Here is a 15,469-nt window from a genome sequence, read left to right as displayed (position 1 = left end):
AGACCTGCCACAGAACACACAGATGTTCCCACTTGGTAGGAGAGGGGAGCAGTCAGGCAACCACCCCACAGATGCAAAAGATACTCCCACCTCAGAGTGGGGCCGCCATCCCAAAGAGCCCTGCCTCATCCAAGTCAAACTTTTTGTTGTTTTGTTAACAGAGACAAAGTCTCCATACAGAGTTCAGGCTTGGAACTCTCCTGCTTCTGCCCAAGCCTGGGATTACAGCAGCTGCCACCTGCCGAGCTTGAACCACTCTTTTCATCAACCACTTTGCCTCGTTCCCAGCCACCGCACACCAGGCTTTTAAGCAAAGGGGCAGAATATGCTCTCTTTCCTAATCCATCCCTCAGACCAGAAAGTCAATGGAAAATGGCATCTTTGCCTGCAGTCACTGTGTCACTGACACCCGGGAGGAAAGCAGTACTGTGACTCCAGAGAAAGTGCGCCCGCAGCAGGTGCGCCTCGCCTCCCCCTGCACGCCCTGCACACCCTGCACACCCTGCACACCCTGCACACCCTGCACATGGCTCTCTAGGAAAGCCCACTCACACAGAGCTCATCTCTTCAGACAGATGGCTAGGATCCCAGCAGGCACTCTTCCCTCAGGCTACACACAAAGTGGGGCTGCCTGGGCCACCGGAAGCTTCAGGTGACAGACTCACACCAACAGGATACTGACCTCTCTCCTCCTTTTCCTCCGTGTTTATACAAGAACTATTAGATGTGAATCTTACCTCAGCACTTCACAGTCTTCAAATGGCAAAAGAGTTTTGAAAGTAAATGAATGTATTTCCATTCAAGGGCACAAAGCATCTGGGTTTAGGACTTGGCCAGTCACTGGAAACATGGGGTTTGCTCCAGGGTGCCGAGGAGGCCACAGGGGATGAGCTCTGACTAGGAACACACAATGAATAGAATCCCTGGTCCTTAAATATAAAGTAAATCTAAGAGCAAACAAACGCTAATGCTTCCACCCTTAATTGGAAAGTTGTGGGTGCTGATGTGCTTTGCTTTGTTAACCACTGATAATCTCGACGGTTTTCACATTACAGTACAGCCATTTTGATGGTGAGAACATTCCATTTCTTCACAGAAGAGCTGGTAGGCTTCTCCCCAGAAAGTTCATCAGGCCTGGGCTGGAGACCATTATCTCATAAAAATGACCTGGAACATTTATAGCCTTTTTTGGTAAAATATTAATGGAAAAGGGGCCATTTTATAGGTTGTCATCCTGCCAGACTTATTACGTTTAGTACATTAAGCCCCTGTGTGAGTAAGAAAAAACACAAATAAGCGTCTGGACAGTGACCTGTGGGGCTGACCCACTTTCTCTTTGAAACTCCACATATACACAAGCAGAACTTTTTGCTTTTTTGGCCAAAGCAAATAATGGGTCATTTCCACTGGTTACTACAGTCTCTGTGGTTAAATGTTAAAACGATTCAGGCCCGGTGTCTCCCCAGAGTGAGCTGTCCCCACCACATGTACACAAAAGTCCTGACTTTGCTCCTCACGTCAATGTGGGGTGGTATGACTGGCTTGTCCAGGGAGCAAATCCTACCCAGCTCTTCCGCACACTTCCACCCAGACTGAGTGTCCTTTTGACTTGGGTGTAAACATGAGTGAGATGACCAGGAGCGAAAGAAAGTAATTTCCGTGGAGCCGACGTCCGTCAGACCTACCGGGGCACCTGGGTGTCTTGTGAGCCACGGCGGTGCCGCTGATGGGCCGCCCGTTTGGAGTGACGCACCAGCAGTAGCCTGTGTAGCTGTGACACTGGACCTGAGGAGAGCAGACGGGGAAGTGAGCTAACCACGCCCTGCTCAGCGCCCACAGCCAACTCGCCCTCCCCGACGCCACCTCAAAGGCCTTGAAACACCTGTGAGCCTCGGGCTGCTGAGCTTGGCTAGTCAGTGACTGAGCGCCACCACACAAGGGAGCAAAGGGCCCTTCACCGAACACGAGCGAGGGCTGGGTGCTGCTGCAGAGACCCTCCAGACAGAGCCCAGGTCTTCACCTCTCCAGCTGAGGACTGTCCAAGAAGCCAGGAGGCTCCTGACATCTCTCAGTGGACCCCTGGCTGACTCAGGGAGAGGAGACAGGGGTCCAACAGTGGGGTGCAACACCCCAACCACCCCCTTCAGATGATTACAGCAGAAGGCACGCCAAGCATCACCAGCTCCTTCCTGTGACACCCTGTCTTCCCTCATCTCTCAAAAGTCTCATGACTGCCGAGACACCCTGGCTCACAGTGCTCTGGGGGCTCACAGGCGTTGATGACAGAATGCTCTGCTGTTCCTCCAGCACCCACTATACTGCAGGTGGCTCTTTGTCCATAACAGCACTGACTCAAAATCACAACTAGGATGTTTTTGACACTGTTTGGCCGACAATGCAACCATAGGCAAGCCACAAGCTATGGTGTCAGCCTCCAACTGTGAATGACTAAGTCACAGACAGGTTCATGGATCAGTAAGCTACAATCAAACCCAGAGCCTAGTCAGGTATGCAGGCCTGATGCACCTCACTGAGAGAGCTGCCCATGACAAACTCACACAGCCCAAGGATGCACACACCACAGCTGTGATGTAGACGCCGTGCCAGCTGGGCCCCAGCTCCCTCCCTCCCCCACCTGGTTACACTGTGAGGCTCCTGAGGAACTGATGTCTCAGAACAAAAGAGGACCATTTCCCACAGAACAACCCTGGCTCCTTTCCCTCATCTCTCCTGTCTCCCTGGCACAGTGGCCCCAATGGCCCAGATGCAGACCCTCCAGGAAGGGGCAGGGATGGTCTAGGTACAGAACCTCCTGGAAGGGGCAGTTATGGCCTGGGTTCAGACTCTCCCAACAGTGTGGGTCACCTGACTGTAGGTGCCATCTTCATTACATTCTGGGATGAAGACTTGCTGGAACTCCTTCCGGGCCTGCTCCTGGGTATACTTCCTCTCAGCTACACACCTGGACACATCTGTAGGAAGAGCAGAGCAGAGCAATTGCAGGGCAGGAGGGAAAAAACAAGCAGGACATTCGAAGACAAACATGAGTTGTTGAGAAGGGCGGACCACAGGGCTGCCAGGGGCTGCCCAGCACAGCAGGTACCTCCCCGACAGACCCACTTTGTCCTGACAGAGGCTGGAGTTGGGAAGAGCAGGGTTCATTCCAGGGCCCCAAGACACATTCAGATGCCGTGGGAGCTAGAGGACACAGTTCACCTCAGACCAGAGGGGACCAACCCAGAGGCAGATGCTAGGCTCTCCACAGTGCAGGACCTGACACCCTGCAGCAGCCTACACCGTCTTTGAAAGGAAGTCGGGACTCATCTCCTTCCTCGGCATCTTGGTCTCCAGAACTGCAAAGTCCATACTAAGTCGTCAGGAAATCCTAATGATTCAGTCGATAAAAAGCCAAAGATCTCATAGATTATGATAAAATGCTGATGTTACCACAATTTATTTAGTGACATGAAGCATTTTGTAGCTACCTACAAAGAAAGCCCCAATGATAGACCAATCAATATGGAAAAATCCAAACACTTCCAGGAGCTGGGAACAGAGTTCTGTGCTGAAACGCTGCCCAGCTGCACCAGGCCCAGGTTCCATCCCCAGTACACTCCAAAAATGTGCATTTAGGGCCATGTAGATGGCTCAGTGGGTGAAGGTGCTTGTTGTCAAGTCTGAAGGCCCAAATTTGATCCCCAGGACTCACATGGTAGGAGAGAACCGATTCCTACAAGTTTCCTCTGACCTTCATACAACCCCATGGCACATGCACACCCTTCACACACACACACAAAAAAAATAAATTTTAAAATGTAATGAAAAGTTTATATTTAATTTTACTCTAGGGAAAAAATATTTCACACATGAGTGTTGGTGGTTTAAAATGGAGCACAGGCAGAGCAAAGGGTTCTTCCCTCTTCTGTGTGACCAACAGACCTGGCAGGTGTCCGAGAACCACAGGTCACTTATCAGTGGCTTCAGATGCCAGCAAGAGGCATCAGGTATGAGCCCCAGACTAACTAGGACCCAGCGTTCCATGCTGCAGAGAGGGTAACTCAAGTCCTAAGGAACATACTTCCCAAAACATCATGAGAGCCACCACACTGCCCTGGGGACTACACCACAAGGCCCACCTCCCTTAGTTGGTCCATCACATCACATCACCACACTACTCCTTTGAATTAAGCATTGAGAAGGATCTGTTCTGATGTTTCTGACTCCAGGTTGAAATAAGGAGTGTCCAGGTGGAGAGGGCACTTGCAGCCTCTGGAATCTGAGACGCGCCTTCCCCCAAGCTGTCCACTCTTCCCACAGAGACTCCTGGGACCTGAAAACTGTAGGTGGTAACAAATGTCATTGTGGGCATCAACCTAGGCCACAGGCAGCTCTAACGTGGCACCTCAGGGAATGAAGATGGCTCTGTAGGAGCTCCTGAGACACAGTTTGCTCAGTGTCTTGGCAGGGCCCCAGTGGCTCTACAGGAAGTTCAGGGACATGGCTTGGTCAAGGTCTTCCAGACACTTGCAGGGCCCATCTTGCTCCTCTTCCACACCAAGCACACTGCATGGTGTCATAGGTCTGCACACCTGAGAGGAACCCTTCACCTACTCTCTGGTCTAGCAGCTGGTGCTCCCAGCATGTGGTTTAAGTTTTAACTGTGTGTGTATGGTTTATATGTATTTGTGTGTACGCATGTGCATGTGGAGAACAGAGATCACAGTAGTATTTTCCTCAATCACTCTCCAGCCTATTTTTTAAACAGGGACACTCACTAAACTTAGAGATCACCAATTCTGCTAGACTGGCCACCAGCAAGTCCCAGGAATTCTCCCGTCTCTGCCTCCCCAGAGCTGGGATCACAACGTGCTGTGATCCCACCTAACTGTTTACATAACTGCTGGGAATGGAACCCAGGTCTTCGTGTTTACCTGGTATCACTACCAGCTGAGCATCTCCCCAGCCCCAGCACAAGACTTCGTGCAGCCTGTGTTCACCAAGCAGAAACCACCAATTTGTTGGCTTGGCCTTTTTTTTTTTTTTTTAGCATGTCCTATGGCTTGACCTTCTGAAAGGAAAAGTGGTAGGGGTCTCAGCTTGCAAAGTCCCAGCTAGGGACAAACCATAAATTAGTCCTAATATTTGAACCATCATGTAACATTCCAGAAAAGCATAAACTTTCCAAACAATGTGTAAGCTTTGTTCCTGGCTTGGACTTCTTTAAAGACTTCACGTTCCCCATAGTTTAGATCTTTCCAAAACCTGCAACTCTGTTTAGTGCGATGTTCAGTTCCAAGTTCATGGCTGGCATGTCACAGACTTGCTGGTCATAGAAGACAATAGTGACAGCCGTATAAAACCACAGGATCTGAGAAAGTCACCCCCAAAGTGCACTTGTCTTCACCTGCAAAGTCAAGGTGGGAGGTACTGAACATCCCACGATGGCCGAGAATACCCATCAGCATGTCCCACTCAGACACCTGCTGCCAAGTCAGGTTCAAGGTCTCCACACTGAAAACAGGAGCCTCCACTGGGGAGATCCATTCTCCTGAGAGTCATTGCCTGTGGGGGATTTACACTCAAAAATGGCAACATCTCCCTGTGTTCTCTCAATCTAAAATATTACGCCAGGTGTATACAGCACCATAAATCTAAGAAATTAAAATCTTGCACACCTTCAAAATTGCATTTTTCCAAACCTAAGTTTTCAATCACTTTTGAAATAATAGAAACAGATACATTCTTTGGGTGGAGTTTTGTTTACGAGTGCTAAATTTATATTGATTTTATTCTTTAAGCTTATACAGATAGCTTAGAAAATAAACAACTTTTATTTAGAGGCCTTCTTGTGATTTTTTTACACTGGGCTTTTGTTTCTGTTTGAATATTAGATTCTTGAAAACCAATCAAAATGAATATTACTGTGGTACCACTGAGCAGTACATGAAATGTTCCCTTTTAGTCATTTTCCAGCACAGATCAGCAGCACTTCCTGCATGCCTGATGCTGAATGACCACACTGCCTCCAACCTGTCCAGCTCAAAGCCATTGCTGTCCACTCTAGAAGGAACCCCGCACCCAGAAAGCACCACCCTCACCCCAACCCCAGAACGAAGTTTACTTTCTGCATCTGTGGATTTCCCTCTCCTGGACATGCAGGGCCACACACTCACAGTCTCTGTCCTCACGGTGCGTCCCTGCCGCAGGACGGGATGATGTCCCTTTCCCACCTGCAGTGAGTCCTGGTTCCCTCACCCAGTCATCCACTGACTGACACTGGCTGCTCCTGGCTTTTGACTACCATGAACATGTGGTGATGGAAATTCCCAGGTCAGTTTCTGTTTGAGTGTCTGCTTTCCTGTCCTCTGGGTTTAAACCTAGGGGGTCACGGGTGACTCAATCACCAGTGGAGAGGAGCTGCCGGGGGCTTTCCGTACAGGCTGGGCTGTTTCATATCCAGCTGACATAAGGAGGCTACAATTCTCTGTGTGCGTCTTCATCTTCTCAGTGAATATGAATCTCAGTACTTCCAAAACTATGGTTATTTTCTATATCATTGGCAAAACCAACAACTAGAAATTACAATCTTAATATTGTAATTAGGGCTGGAGAGATGAGTGGGTGGTTAAGAGCACTTGCAGCTCTAGCAAAGGACCCGAGTTCAGTTCCCAGTACCCACATCAGGCAGCTCACAACCACCTATAACTCCAGCTCCAGGGAATCTGATGCCCTATTCTGTCCTCTGTGGGGACCTGCACTCAAATCCCATAATACCCCACTACACACACACACACACACACACACACACACATAAAAATTCTAATGAAATAAAATTATTAGTTTAATTCCCTAATTGGATCACTTACTTTTTACCAGAGTAAAGAAAATCTCTTTGATGTAAATCTGATTAGACAATGTGGAGACTTCATATTGTGACCTGAAAGAGCCAGGACTCTCAGCAAGGCATCACGAGCAGGGTCCTAACAGACGGTTTTGACAAATTGTTGATTAGTGCTAATAAGTTTTGGAAGCAGCTGGTTTCTGGGTTTTTTTTTTTTAATCTCAATTGAAGAGTAAAATAGATTCCAATGATATCACAGGATTGTATATAAGTGTGATGCTCACTGTAAAGTAGAAATGACCAATGGTTTACAATGGTTATTTCTGCTTTTAAACAGGAAGCAAAAAATTTTACTGAAATCACTCAAAATGGAGCCAAGCAGTTATCAGAAGAGATGGCTTTGCTGGACATCTTCTGCCCAAGACTCTTAGCGAGTAACAGTTCAGAGGACCAGTCAGAGGGAACTTCCAGAAAACTTGCAAGAAGGTATCTCCTTAGAGTGACCATGAGCTCATGGTCTGTAAGCTCTATGAGCTGCTCCACCAGGGGTTGCTGTTCATTAGGAGCACTCAGAGACCAAAGTCCCCAGGGCTCTGCTCAGTCCCACGCCTTGCTGAGGTGTTGCAGGTTATACTACTGAGAATACCTCCAACACACTTTCTGCAGAGGCAGCTCCTCTGGGAAGTGGTAAATGGCTCATGCCCTCCAGCATGGGACAGAACAGGCAGGCAGAGGACAGGGGCACAGGTCTAGGTCTCCTGACTTTCAGTCACCACGGTTACTGTGATGGTCACCACGGTTACTGTGATGGCCGTGTGAACTCTCTGGGGTCAGAAACAGTTTTCACTGCTGTTCCCTGTGGCTCCATGTAGTGGCCACAGAAATGACAGACCAGGAGTGGCCTGCCTTTGATGGTCACCGGCCTCAAATGAAGGCAGACGCTGTGTTTCAAAGCTATAATACTCCTCACCCACTTGTAATTTTGAAGGCCAGACTGAACAAAGGCTAATGCTGCAGTGACCCTTAGCATCAAAACATGCTTCTCATCCATGCAGCAGGGGGCTGTGGTGAGAGACTCGAGCCACAGCAGGGCATGCGCTCGCACACATGGAACCCTCTCCCACACACACGGGGCACCCTCTCCCACACTGAGAAGCCCCTCCCACACAGGGATCCCTCTCACAGGCAGCTCACGGTCATCTCTGGCTGAAATTAGCAGTGGGTCCTGCACTTCTGTCTGCAGAACAGTAAGTCCTAAACCTTCAGAAACAACGGGAAATGTGATTTACAGAGCTACTGGTGTAGGAACTAAAATGTCATCCTGAACTCATAAAGGCATAACAAAATGACAAACAGGCAGTCCTGGTTGTATAATCAGGCTTGTAAGGGGAAGGCTGGGCATCTCCACGGCATGTTAAAGCACGAGGTGGATCTAACACCTACATAAATAAGGACCATCACCATCTCTGCCACAAGGAACCACAGTGCTCCTAAGCATCAAAATAGAGCCTGGGGTCACCAGCTCCTTTAGGGTGAGGGTGGACTGTCATCCTCCAGGGAATTTGACTGAGGCTGCCCTCATCCCACAGGGGAGCTGCACTCTGAGATCACAAACAAAAAGGGTCATTTTCCACAGAACATTCCACAAGCTTGTGTTCCTAGCCACAGCTTGGCTGGGAAAGTGATGGAGCACATCTTGTCATCTCAAGTCTATCGTGCTGGGTAACTTTGGTTGTCGGCGTGACACACCTGGGTAGAGGAGCCTCAGTTGGTGAACTGCCTCCATTGGACTGGCCTGTGGCCATGTCTGTGCGGTATTTTCTTGATTGTTGAGTGATGTGAGAGGTCCCAGGACAGTGTGGGTGGTGCTACCCCTGGGCAAGTGGGCCTATGTTATATAAGAAATCAGGCTGAGCATGGACCATGGAAGCAAGCCAGATGTCTGTGGGGCATTTTCTTGATTGTTGAGTGATGTGGGAAGGCCCAGCCCACTGTGGGTGGTGCCATCCCTGGGCAGGTGGGCCTATGTTGCATAAGAAAGCAGGCTGAGCACAGGCCAAAGGAGCGAGCCAGTAAGCAGTTTTCTCCATGGCCTGTGCTCCAGGTTCCTGCCCTGAGTTCCTACCTTGGCTTCCCTTGATGATGGACTGTGCTGTAAGCCAAATAAACCCCTTTCTCCCCAAGTTGGCTTTGGTCAGTGTTTTTGGTTTTTTTTGTGTGGTTTTGTTTTTGTCTTTTTGAGACAGGGTCTCTCTATAGCCCCAGCTGTCCTGGAACTCACTGTGTAGACCAGGCTGGCCTCAAACTCACAAAGATCCACCTGCCTCTGCCTCCCAAGTGCTGGGATTAAAGGCGTGCGCCACCACGCCTGGCCTGGTCAGTGTTTTTATCATAGCAATCGAAAGCAAAGTAAGATATCTATGAAGAAGGTGCTTGTGCACAGTAAAGATGGACATGGAGGAGAGTTGCAGACACACCCACACTCAGGAACACATCTGAGCACACCCTCACTCATGCTCACACTGCACACACGTGTGCAGTGCAAATGTACTTGTACATGTGCTTGTACAAATGTACACACACACTTGTGCCCTCACCCCAATCAGAACTCTCATGGATGGCTTTTTACGTAGGCAGCATGCAGCCAGGCCCACACCTCGTTGCAAAGCCAGCAGAATCATCCAGGCTGCTCCACTGCGTCAGCACAGCCCCTCATGAGGCTTTGCACCCTGCCTTGGTGTTTCCTTTACCAGAACACATAGAATTGTCTTCACAGGACGGGTACAGAAAATGGGCAGATGTTGGAGCTCCTGACCAGTTTCTCTGCTCGTCAGTAAGGGTATGTTAGAACTATTTTAAGACAAATCCTTCAGATGTGAGGAATTCCTGGGGTTCATGAGCTCACTGTAATGACAACTCATTCATTCCTGTCATGGGATCAGGAGTTTGTCTGTGACCCTGGAAGTCCAGCACCTCGGGCTTCTAAGAGGCCAGTTTTCACTTTTGTTATAGTCAGCAATTCCAGGACTGATGGACAGCAGACAAAGGAGGTCGGGGTGAGTACCGAGCCGTGCTCTGCATCTCCCTCCTACCCCACAACTGGTTCACTTGGAGCTTTGGTCTTAGAAATCTTCAAGAAAGCTTGTCAGGAATCTGTTATGATCTTGTTCCCAGGAGTCTCAAAATAGCTCCAAGGTTTCCTGGCACTCAACTTTTTCTTTTCTTTCTTTTCCTTCCTTCATTTCTTTTTTTTTTTTTTTAATTCAGTGCCAGATATTTTGTTCAAAAGAAATACAGCTCTACTGGTCTCAGATCAAAAGAAAAATATTAATGTGTTTGCTAAGTTCCGAAAACACACACTCCACAAATTTCTATGAAAACATGAGAAACATTCATCAGTCTAAACCACTACAATTCTAGCCAAAGTCGATGTCAGATCACGACACGAAATTCCTACAACACTTTAATCCCATTTAATTAAATGAGGACTAAAATGTTAATTGATGTTTCCAAACCAGTACATCCAGAAGAGACAGGCCCACAGATCTGTCACCCACCAAATATGCGAAAATGCCCTCAAATATGGATGCCAGCGGCAGCTGTACGCTTGCCAAGTGGGCACTCTGCAGCATGACCAGCTTCCACACCAGAACTTAGGTTGGGAGGACAGAGTCTTTCTTTCTTACGGGACAATAAGAGGAAAGTTTGGTCTCCTGCCCCCTTTTCCGGCTCAGGGGAGCAGGTCTCACGTGGGTCTTGCAGAGTCCATAGCATTTGTGGTCTTGGAGAAAGGAGAGAACTCAGTCCCCATACAATTTGCCCCATTGCAGCCAACACTGTACCCAGATTGCGTGGCACAGGCTCTACTCTATGAGTAATCTCCACTATGGTGATATGCAGGACAGGAGGGGGTAACTTGCTGAACTTCAGAGACCAGGTAAATAACTGCTGGTTAGCCAGCCTGGGAAAGGAGCCTGTCCCCTGTTAATTCCCCACTCCCTCCAAGAGCCAGGCCCTAGGCGAAGGAAAACTTCAGCAGACAGAATTCACTCACAACAGATGGGGTCCCACCTCTACCCCAGTCCAGTGTGCCAGAAATACCTGATACCCACCTGTCTGTAAGAGTAAGTTCATGAAGACCAGGCTCTCCTCCAGCTCTGTGCATGCTGTTTAGACCAACTGCAACCCCATATAAACCGCTCAGAAAGCTGCTGGAGTCTGCCCCAGCTTTGCTGAAATCCTTGCTATTTAAGTTAGACTCACTTTGAAGAAATGCCACATTTGCCTATTTCTCCCCTGTTATCCCCATACATTTGGATGCCTCAAGTTTATGGAATAAAATTTCACCCCAGAAGGGCTAAGCACCCCATCAAGGGAGGCATCCGGGTGCAGGAAGCTGCCTGCAAACAACACCTGTCCCCTTAAGCAAACCTCTGTTACATAGGAATCCAACTTTGACCAGCTCCAGCCAACATCTGAAGTTCAAGGCCTGGGAGAGACACCCACACTAGGGACAGGAGAGGGCCCCCCCCCCACCAGCTTGCCACCCCGGAGACCTTCCATCTGGCCCTCATCATACTTCTCTTCCTCAGAGGCCACAGCAGCAGCTGTTCTCTCTGACCACTTCCTTGTGGTCCTTCAGGAGGACATCCAACTGGGGTCATCCAAGAGAATGTGGTGGGAAACAGGAACAGAAGATGCCAGGCTTTGTGGGACCATGTGACCACCACCACTTCCACAGTGCTTGTTTTCATAAGCTAAGACCTCTTAGGCAATTGTTTCTAGAAGCTTCTGTCAGGAGTACAGCCTGGTATTTAAATGCATTTTAAAATTGTTCCTCTTCCTTCTGAACAGATTCCTGAGCTAACAAGACATAAAATTACCTCTGAATTTTTCTCAGTGTGTGTTTAGCATCTACTACTCTAATGAAGGAAGGACAGGAAGCCAGGTGTGGACCATTGCCTGTGTCACACCAGCTCCCCGCAGCCTCTGGCATGATACCTGCAGGGGACAACTAAACCCACGGAACCTCTCTCTGCCACACTGCCCTTTCAGGTAAGCTGAAGTTCACTTCCATCCCCCGGAGTGTCCACCTATCTGTCTGCATTTCTGTCCTTAGCTCCCAGCTCTTTCTAACTGGGACCAGAGCTACGTTGGGCCCTGGAATATGGTTCAGGCAGATATGGAGCCTCAGCTGACTCCCTGAGACACCAAGGCAGAGGTCTGCAGCGGCCTGTGCCAGGTCAGGTGTAAACACTCCCTCAGCCCACATGTCACCTTGAAATTGTCAAAGTTCTTGTTTGGGATTTGAATGCCACATTGCACCTTTCTGTGGCTGCCTTCCTGCAGGCAAGTACAGACTCCAGGTACTGACACCCCCACTGTCCCAACCCTGCTGGACTTCCTCTCCTAGGTCTGGTGCTGCTCCAGGCAGAAGCACAGGACTGAATTCCACATGGGCCTTCAGGACTCTGATAGCATGAGAGGACGATCCTTTCATCCTATGAGAAGGCTTTAGAAACAGCACCAAAACACAAACTCTGACTCCAAGCCCACAAGGAGCACAGCCTTTCCTGGTGTCTCCCGAGGGTCCACCTGCCTGTTCTCTTTGACTCGGGACCTGTCTTCTTCGCAGCCTTTATTTGCCAAGTGCCTTGGAAAACTCTGGGGGGACACACCAGTGACAGAAGGAATTACTGATAATGAACAGCAGTCATGGTCAAAGTCACATGTAGGACTAAGAGGAAGGCCCGACTGCAGATTGGCATCTGCGGATACAGACAGGCGCATAGGGTATGTCACTGTGCCCAGCCCCACCTGTGGAAGGGCTTTAGTTACCCTTTTCTTGGGATTCCCAAGTCTGAGTATGTTTCTTGGTTATTGCTGTTTTCTTTTTTGAGACAGAATCTCCTAACATAGCCCAGGCTGGCCTTGAACTCGAGATCCTACTGCCTCAGCCTCCCAAGTGCTGGACTTACAGATGTGCAGCACCATGCCTGGCCAGTGTAGAGACGATTGACCTCAGCAGTGGGAGAGGTCTCAGAGCCAAAGAACAAATCTGTCTTGATCATCTATAACAGTGACCCAGGTCTGCTCACCAAAACCATGCCCTTTAAAAGGAAGAGAAAAAAATTGGCAATCCGGTTAATTACCGGCAGAGACATGGCCTGCTGTCGGCTGATGTGGTTATCTGTTTAGCTGGGAGGATTGTTGGGGCTAATAGCTAATCAACCCACGTCTTCTCAAGGCTGTTTTAGTCTGTGTGGTCTTGTTTCTGAGAGATTCAGAGGAAGTAAATCTCCTTTGAAAGCACTGTGTTTGTGTTTGAGATGGCAGCGGCTGCCACAGAGCTGAACCTTCATTACTGTGGGAAATATTTCCAAGTTTGCTCTAAGCTCTAAGTTTAATTTTTGATCTAGTTCCTAATCAGGAAGACTGAGGAGTCCAAGGGCAAAGTCCACACCAAACTCACTGACCGCTGCCTGCAGATGGAGTGTAAACCCCACTTGCTCAAGAGAGAAAAGAAAGAGCTGAGGGAACCAACAGACTTTGAGAATGATTTTAGAGGGCTTCGAGGTTAAAAAAAAAAAAACTATGAAGCCCTTGGGATAGATTTGTTTTAATGACAGCATGAAACACTTTTGGAGCATTAAACAATGTTTTTAAATGACTGCTTTAGAGTGGGGGATGCAGCTCAGTTGGTACAGTGATTGCCTAGCATGTAAGAGGCTCTGAGTTTGATCCCTAGGACCTCATAAACCGGGTGTGGTGGTGCAGAACTGTAATCCCAGCACTCCGGAGGTGGAGGCAGGAGGATCAGAAGTTCAAGAGCATCCTCAGCTACACAGTGAGTTCTAGGCTAACCTGGACTACATGAGACCCTGTCTCAAAAAGATGATTACTTTGAAATTAATAAAAATTACTCTTCACATGCTGAGACATGAAACTTATAAGTGTTAAACGTGAAAGTTTAGCAGATGTGAAAGCGAGCTGCCCACGTGCATACTCTGCACACGGGCCTCTGTTCCCCTACTGTGACCATCCCTGCTCACCTTTGCAGTTCCCACGGTGGGCGATCTCCAGCTGCGGGTCTTTACACTTGGCCCTCTGGAACTCACAGCGGGACAGGAAGGTTCTTCCATCTGAGGCACAGAGTGGCTTCTGAGAAGTACTTGGGCAGTCCAGGCTGCAGTCTCTGTCCTTGTCTTGGTCAACTCTCAAGAACTTGGGGGAGGAAAAAAGAAGTGAGACAAATTAGAGTTATTCTGTCGAACAGTAGAAGACAGAAGGCTCCCTAGGGACACAGAACAGACGAGGACCAAACTCCTAAGAAATACGGCTGCTCAATGCTCACGCCTGGCAGAAATAGAAAGTGGATCGCTTTCAAAACTGAAAGCCATCATCTGTTTCAAAAGCCTCGATAATCCCTGACATTGAGTCCATGTCAATTGTCTGATAAGAAAAACAGGTGTAGCCCTTTGGGAGTGGAAGCGCTGTCCCACTGTGACGTCCCCTTAGGAATCTTAGAGCTGGCTTTTTTTCAGTCCCTTTACTAATTCACTCGTTGTAATCCACACCTTCCTGTACCTCCAGAAGTCACTATTGTCAGGAGTGTGCCCTTTGGGAACCACAGGCTCCAGAATATATTCATACATGCCCTGATGAACTAAGTTATTGTGTTTTGTTTTGTTTCGTTTGTATTATTTTTGAGAAAGGGTGTCATGTAGCCCAGGGGAGGCTCAAACTTGCTAGGGAGCCAAGGATGACCTTGAACTCCTGATCCTCCTGCCTCTACCTCCCAAGTGCTGGAATGACAGGTGTGGGCCACTATGCTCAGTTCAGTTACTGTCTTCCAACAAATGTTTATAGAATATGTGACCCTGCACTTGAAAAGATGGTAGATTCTGGTGAAATGCCTTGAACCCCTCACCCCCACACCTCCGTGCTACAGAAAGAGTGGAGTTTGAGGGGCCATAGTCTCTTACAGGTTCTCTTAGCAACAGTAGCCCTGGAGACCCTCTGTAGAAACCCTAGAGGCTGTCCTCAGGACCATTCTGCCTGATGCAGTGCTTAAGGACAAACTGCCCTAGGCTCCTGGTGGCTCCTCTCCTCTCATGTCCTTGAGTTCACCTTGACTCCAAGGGAAATCTTGGTGTAGACACTGCTGACCCTGCCATTCTCCTAGGACAGGCGATCAAACTCCCTGGCCAGACCCTCACCTTCCTTCCCACCCTGCTTGCCCCAGACCTTGTTCTGTCTAGTCCTACATCTGCCAGACAGAACAGCAAGCAGGAGCAGTTCCAAACAACAGAGGGTCAAGGCACAGACTTGGGTCACAAATACCAGTGTTTCATGTGATTTATGGAGCATTAGCAATGCATCAAAAAGAAGAAAGGAAAATGAAGGAAGAGGAGGAGGAGGAGGAGGAAGAGGGGGGGAGGAGGAGGAGGACGATGAGGAAGAGGAGGAGGAAGAGGAGGAGGGAGGAGGAGGAGGAAGAGGAGCAGGAGGAGAAGGAGGAGGAGGAGGAAGAAGAGGATGAAGAAGAAGAGGAGGAGGAGGAAGAAGAAAGGAAGGAAATGAAGAAAGGGAGGAAGGAAGGAAGGAAGGAAGGAGGAAGGAAGGAAG

General features: G+C 48.9%; 1 protein-coding gene across 2 annotated transcripts in view; it reads right to left on the bottom strand.

The window, feature by feature from the left end:
* Smoc2 (SPARC related modular calcium binding 2) overlaps positions 1 to 15,469 on the bottom strand; it is a 132,861-nt gene that overhangs the window by 70,352 nt on the left and 47,040 nt on the right. For both annotated transcript variants that reach the window (XM_008843408.3, XM_017800699.2), the window contains exons 2-4: positions 13,894 to 14,065; positions 2,866 to 2,972; positions 1,686 to 1,785 (exon numbers count right to left, since the gene is read on the bottom strand). In XM_008843408.3, the coding sequence (XP_008841630.2) occupies positions 1,686 to 1,785; positions 2,866 to 2,972; positions 13,894 to 14,065 (379 nt within the window). The remainder of the gene's footprint in view (positions 1 to 1,685; positions 1,786 to 2,865; positions 2,973 to 13,893; positions 14,066 to 15,469) is intronic.

Source organism: Nannospalax galili, unplaced genomic scaffold (genome assembly GCF_000622305.1).
Source record: "Nannospalax galili isolate Female #2095 unplaced genomic scaffold, S.galili_v1.0 scaffold60, whole genome shotgun sequence".
Lineage (NCBI taxonomy): Eukaryota > Metazoa > Chordata > Mammalia > Rodentia > Spalacidae > Nannospalax > Nannospalax galili.
Note: the sequence above shows the minus strand (reverse complement) of the source record. Positions and strands in the feature narration are given on the sequence as shown.